This window comes from Rattus norvegicus, chromosome 10, assembly GCF_036323735.1.
Source record: "Rattus norvegicus strain BN/NHsdMcwi chromosome 10, GRCr8, whole genome shotgun sequence".
In the NCBI taxonomy this organism is placed as follows: Eukaryota; Metazoa; Chordata; class Mammalia; order Rodentia; family Muridae; genus Rattus; species Rattus norvegicus.
In genome coordinates, this window is record NC_086028.1 from 55,103,526 (window position 1) to 55,123,450 (window position 19,925).

The window sequence follows — 19,925 nt, forward strand, 5'->3', positions numbered from 1 at the left end:
CCTTGGGCTGGCCGGGCTCTGCGAGGGATGGGAGCGGGGCCTTGCCAGTGGGAAAGATGGGGCGGACGAGCAGGACCGGCGGAGAGGAGCGGGGGTGGAATGATTCACTGGCTTTGTTGCGGATGTGGCTACGACGCCCCCCCACCCCCGTTCCCTTCAGGTGTGCATGACCTCACTAGTACAACTTGGTCGGGACTGGAGTCTCCAGTTCATCCCTCTATTCTGAAAAAATGCAAGTCTCAGGGTTGGATCCCGGTCGGGAACTCCCGAGGGGGCGGATGCTGAGCCATTGCATTCCCGGGATGCCTTCGGGCCATCCCGGCAAGCCCACGCGGTGGCTCCGCTGGTCGTCTGGGCTGGAAAACTCCTTCCTCCAATCTACTGGGTGCTAGTCAGCCTCCTCCTTTACTAGAGAAACCCTAACCTCATGAGTAACCACGGCTGCCGGGTGGCCAGTGTACCAAACACCCTGCCGGGCCCCCAGGTGGCGCACAGTAAGTGAAATGAGACAGAAAAAGCAAAGCCGAGAGACTTTAATGGAGAATGTGCCACAGCAGGGTGGGGAGGGACGGGATCAAAGCGTATGGAGGTCGTGACTTCGACGGCTCAGTTTCTCTGGGTCGTCCGACGCCATGAGGGAGAAGTCTCGGAATATGTCGAGATACGTCTCGTCTCCTGAGGAAGAGAGAGGAAGGGCTGGGGGGCTGGGAGGCTGGGAGGCTGGGCTACACAGGTGGTTCTGGCAGGGTAAGCACTTTACGTGTGGGTGCATCCTAAGCACAGAACCGGCGCCTTTTCCTTTGTTCCAAAGGTCAGGCACGTTCTCTGTGCCCAAAACATGTTTGTTGAACAAACAATGATATTAATGCAGTTGGGTACTAAGGAGATAGGTATGCAAGGACCAGCATTCCGGTATGGACATGGGGTCGGGGAAAATACGAAGTTACTTTACCTGTCTGGCCCTGGGCCGCTTCAGCCTCCCTCATCTTTGCCAATCGTAGCCTGAAGGGTGGGGATTAAGGAGTAAAAATAAGACCTCATACTCTTCTTCTCCAACTCCCCATCCTCTCAACAACTCCCAATTCTTGAGTTGCATCACTCTTTAAAAATGCTTGTCCATAACTAGTGCTTTAAATAAAGCTCAAACACAAACTTTTATGCAATGTCGGTGACCTAATAATGGCTCTCGAGGCGAACTCTCAGTATCTCACCTTACTGGTCGTGCACCTGCTCCACACCCCACCACACACACCCCTCCCCAGACCTCACCCTCCAAGTCTGGTTTTGGCATTAGCCCCACCCCAAAGATGAATAGACGGTCGTCTAAGCATTAGCCTGCTGATTCTCACAGAGTTACGATGTCAGCATTGGTGGTTTCCATTGCGATAGTCAGAGGGTCCCTGCCTTCTGTGTCTCGAGCCCCCAGATCCGCACCCCGTTTCAGGAACAAGCAAGCAAGCCTAGAGAGGACAGCTAAATTCAGCTGCAGTCGTCCCCCAACTTCATTCCCAGAAAGCTTCCTCCCCATGGTGGCATTTCCTCGGCTCCCTACCCTGTGTGGCCAAGAATGGTGGCATGGTGGAGTGGGCCCCGGCCAGCACTGTCTGCTTGGTTCACATTTGCCCCATTTTGGAGGAGAAACTCACAGGCTAGAAGAGAATTCTGCATGGATGAGATCAAGAAGAGATGGCATTTTTAAAGGTGGATTTTTGGATGTTTTAGGGTAGTGTAATCAAGATAACCAGAGTGTGGAGTGTGGTATTCAGGGTACAACTCGGTGTCGGGCTTGGCCCTCGATCTTTATACGCTCATAGATTAAATCAATCCCGTGGCTGGAGAGATGTCTCAGTGGTTAAAAGCATCAGCTACTCTTCCAAAGGAGCCAGATGCCAGATTCAATCCCAGGCACCCACATAGTAACTCCAGTTCCAGGGGACCCCCTCCCATATATACACATGCAGGCAAATCACCAGTTCACATAAAAAATAAGATAGCATTTGTTTAAAAAAAAAAAAGCCAGGCAGTGGTAGTGCATGTCTTAATCTTAAGTACCCCCCTCAGGAGGCAGAGGCAGGCAAGTAAGTCTCTTAGTTCAAGGCCAGCTTGGTCTACAGAGCGAGTTCCAGGACAGCCAGGGATACACAGAGAAACTCTTGTCTCTCCCCAAAGTGAATCCTGCACCCTGACGAGGCATATTATTTCTCTTTTCTTTTTTTTTTCTTTTCTTTTCTTTTCTTTTTTTTTTTCGGAGCTGGGGACCAAACCCAGGGCCTTGCGCTCGCTAGGCAAGCGCTCTACCACTGAGCTAAATCCCCAACCCCTTCTCTTTTCTTTTAAAGATTGTTTTATTTTTATGTGTTTAGGTGTTTTGCCTACATGTGTGCCTGTGTACCACATGTAGTGAATGAGGGGCGGGTAGACGGTGTTGAATATCCTGGCCCTGGAGTCACAGTCATGAGCTGCCTTGGAGGTGCTGGGAACTGGTCCTGAGCAAACACAACATGAGCTCCTGACCTCCGAGCCATCTCTCTGGTCTCCTGCTATTCTTATTTTACATTGAGGAGACTTAAGTCACAGAGATATTGACAACTTGTTTAAAATTGCGTTAAGTGATAGATCTAAAATCTAATTTACCACCTCCAAATCACACTTCCAACACCTACTCTTATCATGTATCTTTCCCTATGGGATGGAGCCCCAGGGAGAGACAAGAGGAGCTTAGGATAGAGTAGGGGAGGTCAGCATGGTCCTCACAGCAGCTGTGGCCCGGATCAGAGGTGTGGCGTTCCCCTGGCCTGCATTGACCCAGTTGACATCAGCTCCGTGGGCCAGGGCATCAGCCATGGTAGGAAGAGATGGCGGATATCCAGCAGCTTGGAACAGCAGGGCCCCAGGGTGCAGGCTTCCTATGTCTTCAGATGGGGACTCTGTTAAGGGGATTTAGTTCTGTTGAGAATCAGTGCCAGTTCTGGAAAGGAAATCTTCAGCAAAGTCTCCAGATGCTGCAGTGGGTGGGGAGGCCCTTGTGACTCAGGGCTGTGGTGAGAAATGGGAGCGTGTGGACGTGCGTACGTGTCGGTGTGTGTGTGTGCAGGGCCCTGGGTGTGGAAGAGATAGTATTGCTCATCTCCCCAGCCTGGCTGGATGCCAGAGGTGAGCTGACTCCCTGACAGACTCAGTGCTTACCTTCCTCCGCCCTGCCTAGGCTCATAACCCTTCTTTCCAAACCTTTGGAAATGCTCGCTCTCTCTCTCTCTCTCTCTCTCTCTCTCTCTCTCTCTCTCTCTCTCTCTCTCTGCCTTTCTCTGTCTCTACTACCCTCTCAGCTCTCCTCCCCATGCCCTGAATAAACTCTATTCTATACTAAAACAAAACAAAACAACAAACAGAAACCTCCTTGGAGATGACAAGCTCAACCTCTCTCTGGACATGCCCCTTTTTGTGGCTCTTCCCACTTTTCCTCATGTCAATGTCACACCCTCCTGACAGTAGTCTGTTCCTCCCAACCTCCTCCAAGGGACATCCTGGACCTCATATTCTGCCTTCCTGTACTGCCCGGCCAGTACTGAGCGTACAGCAATGAGCCAGACTCCCTACCTGACTTGGATCTGACAATCCCCGACTGTGGCCTGATGGAAGGCTTTGGGGGCACAGGAGGATGTCCTCTTGGGGGTCCCCTGCCACCTCTTCTCCCTCGAATTTCAGGAAGCTTGGTCAGGAACTTTTTCTCCACATACTTGGCATGAATCCAGGCTTCCTTTTCCTGTCTGGAAGTTAGAGGAGACAGCCTTTGGTCCCTCAGCCTCTTGGCCATTCCTCTCCACTGTAGGGAAACCCTGTGCACCTCCATCCCAACCTCACCGGGAGCAGCTGGGCCCTGGCTTCTTCACGGCCATGGCCTCCACCCGGGCCTCATAGATCTGGTTGATGACAACATTCCCCAGCTCACACATAAGCTTTAGGAGACCCAGAAGAAAGAGGTAGGGTAACGGGGTGAGTTTGGAGCCCTCAAGACTCCTCAGTCCTCTGTCTTCACAATATCCCAAGTATCCCTAGTTACCTTCACTAGTTCTGGTTCCCAGGAATCAAGGGTCAGAGAGCGGACTTTGGAGAAATGAACGCCAAGGCTCCTGAAGGGCCAGAGGGAAAGTCATGCCCTGTGTGGACAGTAGCCTAGGAAAGCTGTAGCCACTGGAAAGACTTGGAGGCCAGGCCTGTCTGGAGGCACAGAGAAGCCGGGCCAGAAGCAGCGCAGCAGCGACCACACAGCCTCCACCTGGCTCTGCCCTGCTCACCGCTGCTACTGTTAAGACCTCATACTCTCTAGCCTCCTTACTCTGTTCATGGCACTTTGGTCTGGAACATTCTTTTTATGTCACCTCTTTTCCCTCTGTATACTTCAGACTGGTGGTGAGGCCCTAAGGACTTGCTTGGAACCTCATAACCCCTTCCCTCTTTGGGCTCTGGTTGGCTGTCCCACCCTCAGCAACCATAACCCACGCTTCTTCTCATCCAGACAATAAATTCATCTAGGAGGCCCCCAAGTCTGTCCACACCCAACTCACATGTGCACTTTGTGCTGCAAACCTGGAGACTAGTGACAGAGAAGGAGAACCTGAGAGAGGCCAGGGTAGGGTGCAGGAGAGGAGCCATACAGCAGTTGGAGGCAGGGCCTATGCTTGGGGTCTTAGGGAATGACCTGTGGATGCCGGAGCACTGAATGCAGAGAGTGATACCAAGGTTGATGCTGGCCCACTCTGGGGCTGGCTCCTTACAGTCGCAGCACTGAGCATTTCCATCCACACTTTGTACCTGGGCTGCCACCTGCCCAACTCCCCCAGGTTCCCTTCCTCTGGCTGGTCCACCACAACTCAGAGTAGCAGCAGAGCCTGGGGAATGGTATCCTGAGACCTGAGGGAGACAGAAGAAGAAAGGGTGAGCATAGGGCCTAAGGGTCAGGGATGCTCCACCTCCCAGGGCAGCAGCCTGCGTGCCCATATTAAGATACCTGGCCTGGCCCCCGAGGGCTGTTCTCCAGGTGAGCCTGACTGAAGGCTGAGGCAATGCTACTTTGAACAGCACTGACCCACAACTGCAGGAGACGCTCAGAGTCAGCCTGGAGGAGACAGGACCTGCAGGAGGTGGTGAGAGTGACAGGACTGGGAGTCTAAGGCCAGACAGCCACAAGGTGGGCGGGCAGTCTGACAGTCTGCGGATGCTCAGCTGGATATATAGATTCTGAAGGATGTTTACTTATTTACTTATTTATCTATTTCTAATGAGACTGGACCCAAAGCTTTGCGCATGCTTAGGTAAGCATGCTGCCTCTGAGTTACATCCAAGCCATCTTTTATTTTAGTTAGAGATAGGGTCTGACAAACTGTCCAGACTTACTTCAAACTTGCTAGTAGACAAGTTAGGCCTTGAACTTTTCTTTTTTTTTTTTTTTTTTTTAAACATTTATTTATTTATTATGTATACATCATACAGCTTTCTGCCTGCATGTATGCACCTGCAGGCCAGAAGAGGGCACCAGACCTGATTATAGATGGATGTGAGCCACCATGTGGTTGCTGGGAATTGAACTCAGGACCTCTGGAAGAGCAGTCAGTGCTCTTAACCGCTGAGCCATCTCTCCAGCCCAGGCCTTGAACTTTTCAAAAAGACTGTATTAACCTGGTGGTGGTGGTGCACGCCTTTGATCTGATCATGGGAAGCAAAGGCAGGTGGATCTCTGAGTTTGAGGCCAGCCTGGTCTACAGAGTTCCAGGATAGCCAGGGCTACACAGAAAAACCCCTTCTTGGGGTGGGGAGAGACGACATTATATTCAAGAGTGTGTGTGTGTGTGTGTGTGTGTGTGTGTGTGTGTGTGTGTGTGTGTGTGTATCTGTGCAAACATATGCACAGTATGCTGTGGAGTTGATTATCTTCTTCCACCATGGGAGTCCTGGGAGTTGAACTCAGCTTATCAAGCTTGGCACAAGTCCTAAGCCATCTCCCTGGGCTCTTTATTCTTCAGACAGGAACAGGCTATGTTCTTCAAACTTGATTCTCCTCCCAAGGGCTGGCATTGTAGGCATGTTCCATACCTGGTTACCTGCTATATTGAAATCCAGGTGGTCCCTAACTTATGGTAGTTTGACAATATTTTTCAATATTAATGCACAAAGGTATGTTTATACAACCATTGTAGGTTTTCAGTAGAGTATTCAATAACGCTTTATTGTAAAGAGAACCTTGTTGTTGTAGGCTAACGGTTTCTAACAGGTAAGCTACGTCTAGGCTAAGCTATGTGTAAAGTGGGTTTTCGAGGAGCTTTTCAACTGACAATGAATTTATTGGAATGTAATCCCAGTCATAAGCACCTTTTTCTCCTGTAGTGATTGGGAGCACCCTCCAAAATATCTCCTACCGCCCTGTCCTCTGGGTCTAGGCTCCCTGCTTCAACCCAGCCACCAAAAGGTTAAGCCCTGGACCTGCACAGGGAGACTCACTTCGGTGGCCCTGCCTTTTGGGTCTGTAAATGTTCAGACATGTTAGAATACCACCCCAGGGACTGTACTTACTTGCTGGTGGACACTACTTCAAAACAGAAACGCCTTTCTGAGTCTGGACAGAGCTTCACTGTACAGAGACGAAGGTCATCCACCACCACGGTTACAGGGTCCTGGCAGAAGGTGATAATGGGCTTCGAGCCAGTCATAGTGAACAAGGGCTGAGTTTATCTACAGCCCAGGCACCCGGGGCCTACCCACCTTATATTTCTTCTGGTAAACCAGTTGGTTGTTCTGAATGGTAAACCAGCGTCTGGAGGAGACAGAAGTGGTTAAATGCATGTCCAGCATGGGGACAGAAGAGAAACTGTACTCTTTGCCCCTAAGTAGCTTGCTGAGGGGAGATGTGTGGGCTGACAGTCCAATGGGACATCCCAGGCAGCGGTGGGAAACTATGCAGAATGGGACAGTCAAGGGGCATTCTGCACACCATGGGCAAGCCAGATTGGACAAACCTTCCAGCAGATGGCAGTAAGGCTAGCTAGCCTTCAACTCCTGATCTTCCTACCTCCTCCTTAAATGCTTGGCTCAAAAGGATATGCCACCACACCCAGTTTTCTTTCTTTCCTTTTAACTAAAATAAGTTTATTGTTGCAAATTATTATTAATATTGTTGCAAGTTATTATTGCCTGGCCAGTGTTGAAGAAGGTAGCAGTGGGAGACTTGTAAAGGTTGTAAAGTGTGTAACACAGTGATAGACACTACGTCTGGGTGTCTCCTGAGGGTATGAGAATCCCTTCTACTTCCACAAGTATTTGTTTGAGATAGGATCTGGCCATTTAACCCAGACTGGCCTAAAATTAGCTCTGCAGTCCAGGCTGGCCTAAAATTAGCTCTGTAGTCCAGGCTGACCACAAATCTGTAACTCCTCACTTTAGGCTCCTGACTGCTGGCTTTACACCAGGTTTATTGCTACAGTGTTTGGCAAATGAAACTATGTTGGAGAAGGGGCTCCATTTTCTAATTTGTACCAAGGTCCCTTATGGGCTGGGCAAGACTCGTCAGCATTCTGTTCCTCGCCCTGTAGGGTTTCCCCATCTTCCTCAGAGTAGTCCTACCAATGTCTACAAAATCCTAGAATGGGGGTTGGGGATTTGGCTCAGTGGTAGAGCGCTTGCCTAGCAAGCGCAAGGCCCTGGGTTCGGTCCCCAGCTCCAAAAAAAAAAAAAAAAAAAAAAATCCTAGAATGATTCTGTAACCACTTTAGCTCCTCCTCCTCCCTTCCTCCCTCTCTCCAGGCCCACAGTTCACAAAACTCAGGGAACTCAGGCCCTTCCTTCCTATTAACTTGTCCTTCTGCCTACAGCATCCTTCATTCCGATATTTTGACTCAGAAGTTACTTTCTTAGCGTGATGGTGAACACCTGTAGTCCCAGCTCTCAGGAGACAGAGGCGGGAAAGATCAGGAGTTCCAGGTCATCCTTGGCTACATAGTGAGTTTTGAGATCAGCAGCCTGGATACAAGAGATTTGTCCACCACCCCCCAAAAAAAGAGTGGGTGTCAAAAAAAATAAAGTAACAGTTCTCTGTTCCTTATTTGTTGGTAGACAGAATTTCAATCTTTCTACCTGCTCCTCCCAAGTCCTAGAGGTGTGATCCGCCAAGCCCAGCCCCTGACATTTTACTTAGAATTGGGAACTCTACATTGTGTATGTAGTTCAGGTGTAGACCCTGCATCTAGCATGGTTGAGCCCCAAGTTCAATCCTCACCCCACCAAAAAAAAAAAAAACAAAAACAAACAAAAAAAAAACCCTGAAACTAAATTTCACCCTCTTCCCAGGTGATCATGTCCCTTGCTGTATGATTTCCTTCTATAACATTATTATCCCTTTCTCTTTCACCCTCCCCCCTTTTTTTCTCTCTTTTTCTTTTTTCTTTGTTTCGGAGCTGGGGACCGAACCCAGGGCCTTGCGCTTCCTAGGCAAGCGCTCTACCACTGAGCTAAATCCCCAATCCCTTATTATTACCTTCTAACATGGTGTGCAATTATTTATTTGTTCTGTTTGTCTTTGCTGACTAAGGGTTGTATCTTGATGTGCTCCATACACAATACACAGTCATTACCGATCCAAGAATACTCAACTGGTTGGGTTTAGCTGAGGTAGTTGTCTTCTTACCTGCTCCAGGTCTTAAATGCATTGCTGGCGCGTTTGAAAAGATGTCCTTCCATTACCAAGCCACTAGATCCCTCCTTTAGGCTGGGCTCTGGCTCCTCACCACCCAGCTCCTGGAAGCACGAGAGAATCAAAGACAACTAGAACAGGCAGAGAGCAAAGCCACAGGCCGGTTTTCCTCCTGCCGCCTCACCTTCTGCTTCAGTAGCACGTGCCTCTGTTCCATGTCTCTCCTCTCACGAGCTGAGTTCAAGACCAGGTTGTGCAACTGGGCATAGAAGAGCCATCTCAGATGTCTGAGTTTGTCCCAACCAGTCCAGAAAAGTCATCTTAGCGTACCTTAACCTCTGCACCGACTTTCTAGAGTCTTTACCTGGGCACCCAATTCCTTCCGATACTGAGCCAGCTGGTTTAGCTCTTCATGGCCCTGCTGGAAATAGGTGGCCTGTGCCTCAACCAAACGCAGTATCTAATGGACAAGGTGGGCAGGGGGGGAACTGAGGAAGGATACCCCTCTGTCTCCCTCTTCCCTCCCGCTGTCAGCCGGTTCCTCCCCATCTTTGCTGCTCCTGAGACTCACGAACTCCATGATGTCGAATTTCCTCTTATCCTCGATCACATTGACCTGAAGGTCCCAAAGACCTCAGGTCAGTCTAGAAATCACAACATCTCCCCTCCCCTCCTTTTGCATCCCAGGGACTCCCCTTCTCCTGGAAACCTCCAGGTATCCAGGTATCCTGGAGGCTGGGCTGGGGTAGGCACCTACCTGCAGGGCATAATCTAATGCTCGGCTCCGGTACACAGCTCTAGCGGTCCTCAAAGCAGTTCCAGCATCCTCTGCTTCTTGGACACGGCGCCTGGGGACCTCTGCATTGTGGGAAAGAGCAGCCTCCAGGCTCTCTGCCCCTCGCCAGAAATCCCTGCGAGCCTCTCGGAAGCCCCGGAGACCTCTAGAGTTAGGGGAGACAAAACAAAACCGCAGATTTACTCTCCTGCCCTAGGAAAGAGAGATCTCAGGATAAGGCCCCTGTCAGTCTGTGTAGAGAGGGAAATCCTGAGAATCCTGGGATGGGAAGACAAAGGTCAAGTCACTTCCCACCCACCCACCCTCATAGCTCCTCCCCTGGGGAGGCCATGTGGGAAGAGAGGTGGAGGACTAGTTTCTGGAGGAATAAGACCCCCCCTTTCCCTCCCATCTCACTCCTTGACCAGAGTCTGGATTTGCTGCTGGAGTGTGTGTTGAGTAGCATCAAGAAGCTCCTGTTGGAAGAAGTTGACAAGTGACAGTCAGGGTCCTGATCAAACCTACTTCATCCATCCCCTCACCCTCAGCTCCCACGCTCATGCCCCACACTCACAGCATGGCTGTCCAGCTTGTGGTTCAGACTCTCAGTGAATTTTTCCAGACACTCCTGGGCAAGGAAGAACACAGAGAAAGAATCAGGTATGGGACACCAACCGTCTGCCCAACTCTAGGTCCTGCCAGGACCTATCTTGGATAATCACCCCAGCTTTGCTTTTTTTTTTTTTTTTAAGATTTATTTATTCATTTATTATATATAAGTACACTGTAGCTGTCTTCAGACACACCAGAAGAGGGCATCAGATCTCTTTACAGATGGTTGTGAGCCACCATGTGGTTGCTGGGAATTGAACTCAGGACCTCTGGAAGAGCAGTTGGGTGCTCTTAACCGCTGAGCCATCTCTCCAGCCCCCCAGCTTTGCTTTGGCCCCGGGCTCGACAGACCCCAGGTCAGCCCTCATCTTCCACAGCGTGTCTCTATCCCAGACCCCTGCCCCTAGCAACCACAGCTCTGTTTCAGAATTCCCACATACCGCCATCATGGGCTCTGGTGGACCCAGGTGAGCCAGGTCACAAATGCCAACAACGAAGGCCCGGCTGGCGGCAAGGTAATGGTGGCCACTCTCCAGAAGGCAGGAACCCAGCTTGAGAAGCTGGGAAAAATGAAGCACAGGAGAGAATACCACCAGTGGTCATCACCCCAGTGACGTCCCTTCTGCTCCACTGCGCCCCTTGCCCAAGGCTGTACAATCCTTTACTAACCTCATCTATGGTCCCACCCAGCCCAGCGCAGCCCCCACCCCCACCCCGTGGCGAAGTCACCACAGCAGCAATGTCGTTCTCTCTGCTCCCTAGCTTCCTTCTCCTATGCCTGTTTCAAAGTTCCTGCCGTTCCTCCACATTTGCTCCCAAAATCACTGTCACCTCCACTTCCCAAATATCTTTCCCTGTCCAATCCTGCCTACCTTTCTGTGTCCTGTTTAAATACTGGCTTCCCCTAAAACCCCATCCTCCTGCACTGTCCTGTTATTAGTGCCCAGTCTCTGCCTGCTTTCAAGTCTGTGGCCTTTGTTGTGTGTTAGGGTGGGGAGTGCGTCTCATTCTGTGCTCTCTAAACATCCCCTTTCAAACATTATCTAGGCCTCAGGATCGGGGCCAAGTAAGATGTTGGGGTGCTCTGTTGTCCATTTCTCAGTGTCCCTGTAATGGTCAAACTATAACTGACTGATCTGGGAAGAGAAAGCCTGGTGGCTGAGCTAGAACTCCAAACATGGCTGTGGCTACATCACCCTATGGGTGCCATGCTAGATTTTGGCCAGGAGTTTCCATCCATATCTTGAATAGACCAAATATTGGTGGAGTCTCCCGTGTGGTCCTGGCTGGTGAGAGGCTACAGAGAGGCTTTGTGAAGAGATGGCAGGGGGCCAAGAGCCCAGGCTCCACGTGCTCCCAGCACATTCTTCTGGAGGCTTACGGAGGTGTCTGAGAAATATAGCTTGGGTTGAAAGTGGCTAGCAGGATCAGCTGTGGTCAGGAAACTGACTGAGATCAAGTCCTAGTAGTCTGAGACTAGGAGACGAAATGGCTATTACTCACAGTGTGGATCAATGGACTGCTCAGTTCTATGTCTACAAACCCCTTTCTCCAATATGAGAAAAGACATTCCATAAAACTGAACCAAGGGGTTGGGGATTTAGCTCAGTGGTAGAGCGCTTGCCTGGCAAGCGCAAGGCCCTGGGTTCAGTCCCCAGCTCCAAAAAAAAAAGAAAAAAAAAACTGAACCAATAACTAGCTGGATGTGGCAGCACAAGCCTTTAATCCCAGTAATCTGAAGGCAGAGACAAGTGGATCTCCGTGAGATTGAGGCCAGCCTTGTCAACTTGGCAAGTTCTAGGCCAGCCAAGGCTATATAGAAGGACCCTGTCTCAAAAAACAAAACAAAACAAAAAACCCAAAAGCAAAAGCAAAACAAACAGAACAAAAGTCTAAGCCAATAATTACGTATATAATATAGAATTGGACTCAGCAATAGACAGGAACCGTCAATGTACAACTTGATAATAGTCTTCAAACACTGGTTATTTTCAAGACAGAGTTTCTTTATGTAGCACTGGGTGTCCTGGATCTCTCTCTGTAGACAGGCTGGCTTTGAACTTAGAGATCCACCTGCCTCTGCCTCCTGAGTGCTGGAATTAAAGGCATGCACTACCAGTGAGATGGTTTACATGGTAAAGACACATGGCAGGTAAGTCAGGCAACCTAAGTGTAATTCTGGAGCCGCTGACCTCCTCACATGCAATACAGCGTGTGCACTCACACACATGTGCACATATGTACATGAGTAGGTACACACACACACACACACACACACACACACACACGCACGAACACATGCGTCTAGATTAGATAGATGAGACAAACAGACAGACAGACAGTCAGTCAGTCAGATCAGCACTCCTGAGACAAAAGCAGACAGGTCTCTGTGAGTTTGGCCCAGCCTAGTCTACATAGCAAGTTCCAGGCCAGCCAGGGTTTCTCATTAGCCTTTGAAGCCCACTGATTAAGCTAGGCTGGCTGCTCAGAAAGCCCCAACGCTTCTCGTCTCATGCTTCTCACCTCTACACCAACACTAGGATTCGAAATGCATACCATACTTACACCCTGTCATTTTTACATAGGGGGAATCAAACTTGGGTTTCATGCTTGTAAGAGGTGCACTTTGTTGACTAGCCATCTCCCCTGGTCCCTGTAAACTTTATTGTTAATTGGACTGTGTCAATGCTAATTTTTGGTTGTGATAATGAGGAAAAATTCCATTAAATACCACTGCTTAGGGAAGCCAGCAGGGACAGGGCCTTTGCAATTACTGCAAGTGTATAATTAACTTGAATTTTAAAAGTTCAGTTAGAAACATTTGAGGGGCTGGAGAATTGGCTTGGTGGCTAAGAGCACTGACTGTTTGTGCAAAGGACCCAGGTTCAATTCCCGGCACCTACATCGTAGCTCACAACTATAACTCCAATTCCAGAGGATCCAATGCCCTCTTCCAGCCTCTGCAGGCACTGGGTGTGGACATGATGCACAGACGTATACCCAGGTAAAACAGTCATACATATATAATAAGATAGTATTTATGTTTTAAGAAGTATTTGCCCTGGGGATATAGCTGGTGGTAGGGTCAGGCCTACCTAACACGCACAAGGATGAATTCCATCTCCAGGAGGGAAATAGAGGTCTGAGGCTCAAGACCAGGCTCAACTACATGGTAAATTCAAAGCCAGCCTGGACTACATGTAACCCTGCCTCAAAAAATATGTATATGCTATGTTAATAATTAATATACTAATATATATATTGAAGCAGGGTCTCTCTTCTGTCCTAAAAGTTACTATGTAGAGAGGACTAGGCTATCTTTGAACTCATAAGAGATTCGCTTGTCTCTGCCTCCCAAGTGCTGGGATCTGGGTATATGGCACCACTCTCAGCTTTTTTTCCTTTTAGCTCTGGCTGGCCTGGAACTCAGAGATCTTCCTGTTTCAGCTTCACTGGTGTTTAGGAATAAAGGTATGAGCCAATACATCGAGATATCCAGATTTTAAATGTGATTGTGTGTGTGTGTGTGTGTGTGTGTGTGTTGTATGTGTGTATGGCCAGACACAGTTAACTTTCAATGATTCTAACTCATTCCCAGTCTCCCACCACCTCCCCGACCTTTTATTTTAATTTTATCCTAATCTTTTATTTTAATCTGGTTCTGGATCTGTACTCGATGGCTTGGTCACCTTTTCCAGGCGGGTCTCCAATTCTGACACTTCAGCTTCCACCAGTTCAATCGAGGCTCTGGGAAAGGACGGACAGGGTCGTGGGCCCAGCGCTTAGGTCCGCTGGGCCCTCTGCTTAGCATCAGGGTTAGGGTTGGGTGGTACAGACAGACCATGAGTCGAGTCAGTTACCGCTCTTATGCTACTGTGCATATTCTAAGCTTCAATAACCCAGACCGGAGCAGGAAGAGTAAGAGGGTGGATGTGGCCAGGGCAGGAAGTTGCTAACCGCCCCAGGCAGGTGCTGGGGGAGGGGTTCCAGTGAGAAGGAAGAAGGAATGCCAATTCTAAAAGGCCGGAAGGTGCAGAAGGCAGCCGACGGTAAACTTTGGAGAGCATGGGGATTTTGTTTTTAAAGGGTTTTACTCTGTAGCCCAGATTAGTCTGGAGCACTTAGCAACCTTCCTGCCTCTGCCTCCCAAGTGCTGGGGTTACAGGCATGAGACACCACGCCTGATTTGAGAGCCTCGGTTGAATAGCAGAGGCACCATTTCCCACCAGTTCCCTCTGGTCTCTGTGGCCTAGGCTCTAAGGTTGGTCCTGCCTGGAGAATACTGGGTGTGTGCGCGTCGGGGCATGTGGGACCTTCCTTCCCCCCCTCAGTCTGATGGACCTGTACACACTTACCGGAAGCGGGGTGAGTCCTTGAGACATTCTTCAAAATCTAGCTTGACCGTCATCTCAGATGACCTGCTTTGGGGGCCCGGGCCCTGGAGGTCTGGTAGGTGGGGATGTAGGAAGATGCACTCCCCACCCCCCAGGAGGGATTTGATGATGGAGAAGAGTCCTCTGGTAGAAAGGGCCTGGGTCTGTAATTCTTTCCCCAAAGGGAAAGGGGTGACCCAGGAGGAGCTCTAACCTACCACTTCTAGGCAGCTCTGGGAGGGGCAGGGGTGGGGCCTGGGCGGAGGGGGGTGCTGAGATCAGAGAAACCACAGTCCCTCCCCCAGAGACTGCTGTCACCTTCCTTCTGGGACGCTGGTCTTTTCTCTGCTTCCTTTTCCTTTGGTGAATAAATTTTTTGAGGGGGAATGATGGTCTAGAGTCAAATGCTGTCTCTGTCACTTAAGAGTTTGTGTGATTAGTAGGGGATGGTGCCACATGCCTATAATTACAGCAGAGGCAGGCAGATCTCTGTGAGGTCAAGGCCAGTGTGATCTATATAGCAAGTTACAGACCAGCCAGGGATACACAGTGAGACCCTGTCTACAAACAAACAAACAAAACAAAACAAAACAAACAAAAAACAGTGTGACCCTGGACAAGTTCTCTGATCCTTTATTTCCCTTATCTGGGAGACAAAACCCTGAAACAAAGCCAGGGGTGGCACACGCCTTTTATCCCAGCACTCAGCAGGCAGATCTCTGAATTTGAGGGCAGCTGGTCTAGAGAGAGTTCCAGAACAGTCAGGGCTATCCAGAGAAACCCTGTCTCAACCCCCTTCCCCAAAGATGGTATAAATAAATGTATGGTATATTGATTCTATCAGACATTGACATCCTGCTGCAAGGCCTTTTTGAGACCCTAGGTTTTGGGAGCAGCAAAGTGGCTCACTGTGTAAAAGTGTTTATCACACATCAAGCCTGACAACCAGAGTTTGACCCCAGAAGCCACAGTAGAACTTATTCTGCACTTGATCTTAGCCAAAAGGCTGAGAAGCGATAGTAGAACTTATTCTGGAAAGTTCCTCTGACCTCCAACCTCCACAGGTAAACTGAATAAACTAATAGCTTTTAAAACCCTAGGTTTTGTTTTGTGTTTTGAGCCAGGATCTCACTTCATACTTCAAACTGTGCTCGGTTTTGCAACCTTACTGCTTTAGCCCCTAAGTTCTTGTTCCTAGGAGTTCAGTTCCGTGGGCTGCTCTGTTTCTTCTCTTGCTCTTCTTCCCCGGTTACTGTGTGTGGGCACTGCCCCCACTTTCCCAGTCTCACAGAGCAGGCCCAGTCTGGACATCCAATTCCCAGCACTCAGATTCCTGATGTTCTCTTTATTGTCCATTAGAGTGGTAAGAGGAGGGACGGTTACCCTCACCCCATCCCCAGGTGACTACATTTTCCATGGTCTAGGTTCTTTTTCCTGAGTCCACTGGAGCCGCAATTTTCATCTGGAGAAAGAAGAGGTTAGGGTTTCTTGCAGCAGGGGTAAGCTTTTTATCCATGTAACCCTCAAATCTCCAGAACCTACCCACTTCAGCCAGCTGCCTCCCTGAGCAGTGCGAGTTACTCCCTTGCCTTGGCCCAGGCTCACGTCTGCGTCCATTCCAGCACGGAGGGTTCTGGTTACTTCCATGTTCCTTTTCTGAGCTCCCTGGACTTCGGCACCTCCGCCCCTTAGCCCAACAGTTGGATGACACTTGTGACCCACTGACTGTGGAGGACATAGTACTAACTAGAGAGGGGTGGGGCGGTGGGGCGGCAGAGAGCAGTCAAGGAGGCATGGAGTCGTTGGCTGATGTTAGGGTGGAGATGCTCAATCCCTCTGAGCATCTGTTCTCTATAATGTAAGCATTCAACTCCAGGATGTTTAAGGCCTCTTTTACTGCCTGTGGCTGATGTACTTACTGGTTTAATAGGGATTGGGAGGCTGGGAGGTGGGAGTTTGGTACAAGCCAGGCTTAGAAAGATGGTGCCATCACCAGGTTGACTAGAGTTGGGATTCTCTTATGCTCAGAGAATCCTAGATGGTTTTGTCATACCCAAAGGGGTTTCCAATGGTACCTGAAGTACCTTTGGGATTCTCAGTCACCCAGGTCAAACCTGAAGAACCTGAGATGAGGTTACATGCGATGAGGGCTGGGGAACCCGGTAGGCTGTTTGTTCGGTCTCCCCACCCTCAGACTGTCCTCCCCAGGCTATCCTCCCCGGACTGTCCTCCCCAGTCTCTCACTGTCCTGTTCTTCATCTTCTATATCCTCTCCAAGCTCTGGGTGGGAGCAGGACCTCAGATATCTTCCTTTGCTGTAGTATTCCTTGCGTTGTAAAGTAGCCAGCTCCCCAACGGTAGAGTCTGAGGCTGAGGGGAACTGGTTTTTATAGGTAGCAGAATCTGAAAAAGCACCCCAGACAAGTCTTAAGTCTGTGTCCACCTGCTATGCCTGTGAGTCCTAGGAATGCCTGGTGGGTCACTACCAGACAGGAGTTCAAGTTATCATCTGACAACCCTCCCCCATGTTAGAAAACCTTCAGTGAATCTCCATTCCCCAATGGTTCTCTTAATCTCTCTGCTCAGCCTGGCTCTGGAGGGCCCCCTGAGTGGAGACTCAGCTCTGGTTGTCCCCTTTCTTTCCTGGAGTCCTCTCCAATCACTGCCTCTCTATCAGACGAGCAGGACTATAGGCCAATGCTCTCTGAAGAAAGCAGAATACAGGGCTGGAGAGATGGCTCAGGCGGTTAAGAGCACTGACTGCTCTTCCAGAGGTCCTGAGTTCAATTCCCAGTAACCACATGGTGGCTCACAACCACCTGTAATGGAGATCTGATGCCCTCTTCTGGTGTGTCTGAAGACAGCTACAGTATACTGACATACATGAAATAAATCTTTAAAAAAAAAAAAAAAAGAAAGCAGAATACAGCAGAGAAGTGAGGAACAGAGAGCCAAAGAGAACAGATTTGAAAAACAAAAACAAAAAAAAAACCAACCAAAAAAAAAAAAACCAAACAAACAAACAAAAAAAACCCACAAGGGCTGGAGAGATGGCTCAGTGGTGAAGAGCACTGACTGCTCTTCCAGAGGTCATGAGTTCAATTCCCAGCAACCACATGGTGGCTCACAACCATCTATAATCAGGTCTGGTGCCCTCTTCTGGCCTGCAGTCACATATACAGGCAGAATGCTGTACATAAAATAAATAAATCTTAAAAAAAAAAAAAAACAAAAGGGGTTGGGGATTTAGCTCAGTGGTAGAGCGCTTGCCTAGCAAACACAAGGCCCTGGGTTCGGTCCCCAGCTCCGAACAAAAGAAAAAAAAAAAAAACCAACCAAACAAAAAACCCACAAAGTTCAAGGAGATCTGGACTCTAGAATAGTCTGTGGTCGTCTTCAGTCCCAGGAGGCCCCTGTCACTAACCATTGGTGTCTAGAACATAGCTGTCAGCCATTGAGACACCATCTTTTCTGACTCCTGTGGCCAGTCTTCCTGCCCAGCCTTTCTCCACAGGCCTAGACTTCAGGTCCACTGCCACACCTTGGTTGCTGCTGCCGATGCTGGCGCCTGCCCCGGTGTTCTCCTCCTCAGTGGCCGAGGGCAGGTTTTTTGGGGTCTTCAGGTACTTCCCTTCACTGTAATGTATCTTTCGGTGCTTGTCAAAATCAGTGGAGTCTGTGGGCCAGTGTGAAAGCTTGGCTTTCCCCCAGGCTTTCACAAGGGTCACTCCCACTCAAGGTCCCCTCTCCATCAAGGCCCACCCCACATCTCACATACGTGTCTTGGTAAAGTTGTCTGTAGTCTTTGAGTTTTTGTTGTCTCCATACTGGAGGACCTTGGGGAGGAAATTGTCCATTGTGGCAAACCTGAAGGGGAGGGAAACTAGTTGGGGGTACAGAAGGGAAAAAAACAACAGTAGGGGTAGGTGTTGGGTGGGGACCAGGCCGCTGACTCCCTGGCTCAGTTTTGATTATGCCTGCCTGAGGTGGGGACTGCAGTCCTTACCATTTTAGGGTCCAGAGAACTGAGCTATCTGAGACAGTTTTCAAAGGTATGAGGGTAGAGGGCACAGTTCAACTAATCTGAGAGGGCTCTTACCTCTCTGCCACTGATTCGGGAGTCACCTTGAGAGAAGACTCCGCAGATGGGTCCTCATCATTGTCCTGCAGTCTGCAGAGGAGAAGGCAGAGCTTGTACCCCAAGGCTTCTCTGCCTCTTCCTCATATTCCCATGTTAGAATACAGGAATGTAGGTTGAAAAGCTAGGGCCAAGAAGGGCTTAGCACCTGTGGTAGGGGGTTCGGGGCTCATCCGCCTTCATAAAGCCATAGTCTTTGTCAGCAGGGTGGTAGGTAGCCAAGATATTCATCTCATCCCAGCGCTGAGACTTCCTAAGGTGAGGGAAGGACACAGCAAAGGAGGAAGCTCTTCTGGCGACCCTCTCCTTACAGAGCGGTCTCCTTCATTCTTCCCGGCATTCAAAAAATTCTTCTTATAATCCCTCGTAGAGGCTAGGATGGGAGCCAGATACCCAATGATAATCAGTGTTGTGTGGCCAGGATTTCTGTGACAACTGCTGCCCTCTCCAAGTCATGGAATTTCAGATTTCCAGTCCAATTGACCTCACCTCCTCTCCCTAACCAGGGCCTTGAGACTCAGCTTTTTTCTTGGCTTCCGCTCAAGATGTCCTGAACTCCTCCCTCCCTCCCTCCCCCCTTCCCTCCCTCCCTCCCTCCCGCCCTCCCTCCTCAGGGGTGCTGGCTAAAAGCTGAGTTGCTTACTTTTCTGAATTGGAGGGTTTCTTTATCAAAATGGAGCTGCTGTTTTTTAGGATGCTCCGAGGCCGTTCCGTGAAAGATGACCCGGAGTGTGTACTACTCTCCGAGCTGTACACTTTAGGCTCCTCCGGCCCAGGGGTGGATGCCTTAGTTGCACCAGTTCCAGTGGCAGGGGATGTGCTGGACCCAAGGCTTGCAACCTCCCGGAGATACGGACCGGGTCCCGAATTGAGGGTCACTGCTCCTTCAGAGGGCTGGGTTGGACCAGGACTGCGGACAGAGTTCCCGGAATGCAGGAGGGAGCCAGGACCGCGAAACGAGCCTACTCCGGAGGGTAGTCCGGTGTCTGTTTGTATACCTCTGACACCTCCAGGTACTGCCCTAGGAACCCCGCCAGGGGATTCCGTACTGAGACCACTAACAGGTGCCAGAGACTCCGGCTTCTCCATAGCTCAACTTGGTAATCACTTCAATTACTCAGCCTCGCCTTCTACACATAGCCCCTCCCGTTGGCCCTGCCCCCACCGCGGTGGGCGGTGGGCGCTGGGGGCTCCGGGTCAGACCGGACCTCCTCGCCTCCTCTCCCTGGCGCTGGTGCAGGTGAAAGCCGGACTATATAGACCTGAGCCTGGGGGCTCCTCCGCACACCCTTCTCTAATTGTTACACCCAAAGACTTTCTTTGTCTCTGTAATTTGTTCCCGCCCTT

At 49.9% G+C, this 19,925-nt stretch overlaps 2 protein-coding genes across 14 annotated transcripts; both read right to left on the bottom strand.

Annotated features, from left to right (window-relative positions):
• Positions 1–514: 514 nt before the first annotated feature.
• Acap1 (ArfGAP with coiled-coil, ankyrin repeat and PH domains 1) lies at positions 515–15,755 on the bottom strand. 2 transcript variants are annotated; one of them, NM_001105796.2, is made up of 22 exons: positions 14,423–14,660; positions 13,757–13,814; positions 10,508–10,627; positions 10,030–10,083; positions 9,873–9,931; positions 9,438–9,621; positions 9,252–9,296; positions 9,045–9,140; positions 8,865–8,939; positions 8,675–8,784; positions 6,757–6,808; positions 6,568–6,668; positions 5,009–5,132; positions 4,700–4,911; positions 4,061–4,130; positions 3,862–3,956; positions 3,598–3,767; positions 2,755–2,927; positions 1,553–1,662; positions 1,350–1,460; positions 953–1,002; positions 515–675 (listed from the first exon to the last, which is right to left on the bottom strand). In NM_001105796.2, the coding sequence occupies exons 1-22, from the start codon at positions 14,473–14,475 to the stop codon at positions 575–577; spliced, it is 2,223 nt and encodes a 740-aa protein (NP_001099266.2). In that variant the 5' UTR covers positions 14,476–14,660; the 3' UTR covers positions 515–574. The 2 variants fall into 2 exon arrangements, 1 of the variants encoding a protein (NP_001099266.2); XR_010055151.1 differs by lacking the exons at positions 515–675; positions 953–1,002; positions 2,755–2,927 and having other exon boundaries at positions 14,423–15,755.
• Positions 15,756–15,765: 10 nt separating this feature from the next.
• Positions 15,766–19,924, bottom strand: Ppp1r2l1 (protein phosphatase 1, regulatory (inhibitor) subunit 2 like 1). Of its 12 annotated transcripts, none has more exons than NM_001017476.1 (8): positions 19,222–19,797; positions 18,727–18,831; positions 18,540–18,611; positions 18,219–18,307; positions 17,865–18,116; positions 16,685–16,843; positions 15,983–16,047; positions 15,766–15,902 (listed from the first exon to the last, which is right to left on the bottom strand). In NM_001017476.1, exons 1-8 carry the CDS (start codon positions 19,665–19,667, stop codon positions 15,861–15,863), a joined length of 1,230 nt encoding a protein of 409 aa, NP_001017476.1. In that variant the 5' UTR covers positions 19,668–19,797; the 3' UTR covers positions 15,766–15,860. The 12 variants fall into 12 exon arrangements, 11 of the variants coding, with proteins under 11 accessions (NP_001017476.1, XP_006246840.1, XP_006246839.1 ...); XR_005489911.2 differs by having other exon boundaries at positions 15,771–15,902; positions 15,987–16,127; positions 19,222–19,924; XM_006246778.5 differs by having other exon boundaries at positions 15,771–15,902; positions 15,987–16,165; positions 19,222–19,924.
• Between the last annotated feature and the right edge of the window lies 1 nt (position 19,925).

Excerpts from the sequence above, each read along its gene's own strand:
- Ppp1r2l1 (XM_006246777.5), bottom strand. The coding sequence starts at position 19,667 with ATGGAGAAGCCGGAGTCTCTGGCACCTGTTAGTGGTCTCAGTACGGAA. Across the intron at positions 18,832-19,221 it reads AAACCCTCCAATTCAGAAAA|GAAGTCTCAGCGCTGGGATG; the intron begins GTAAGCAACTCA and ends CCCTCACCTTAG. Across the intron at positions 16,166-16,684 it reads AGAAGATGAAGAACAGGACA|TCAGTGGGTCACAAGTGTCA; the intron begins GTGAGAGACTGG and ends TGTCCTCCACAG.
- Acap1 (NM_001105796.2), bottom strand. The coding sequence starts at position 14,475 with ATGACGGTCAAGCTAGATTTTGAAGAATGTCTCAAGGACTCACCCCGC. Across the intron at positions 5,133-6,567 it reads GAAGTAGTGTCCACCAGCAA|GTCCTGTCTCCTCCAGGCTG; the intron begins GTAAGTACAGTC and ends CACCTCCTGCAG. Across the intron at positions 1,461-1,552 it reads ACCATTCTTGGCCACACAGG|GCTTGCTTGCTTGTTCCTGA; the intron begins GTAGGGAGCCGA and ends TGTCCTCTCTAG.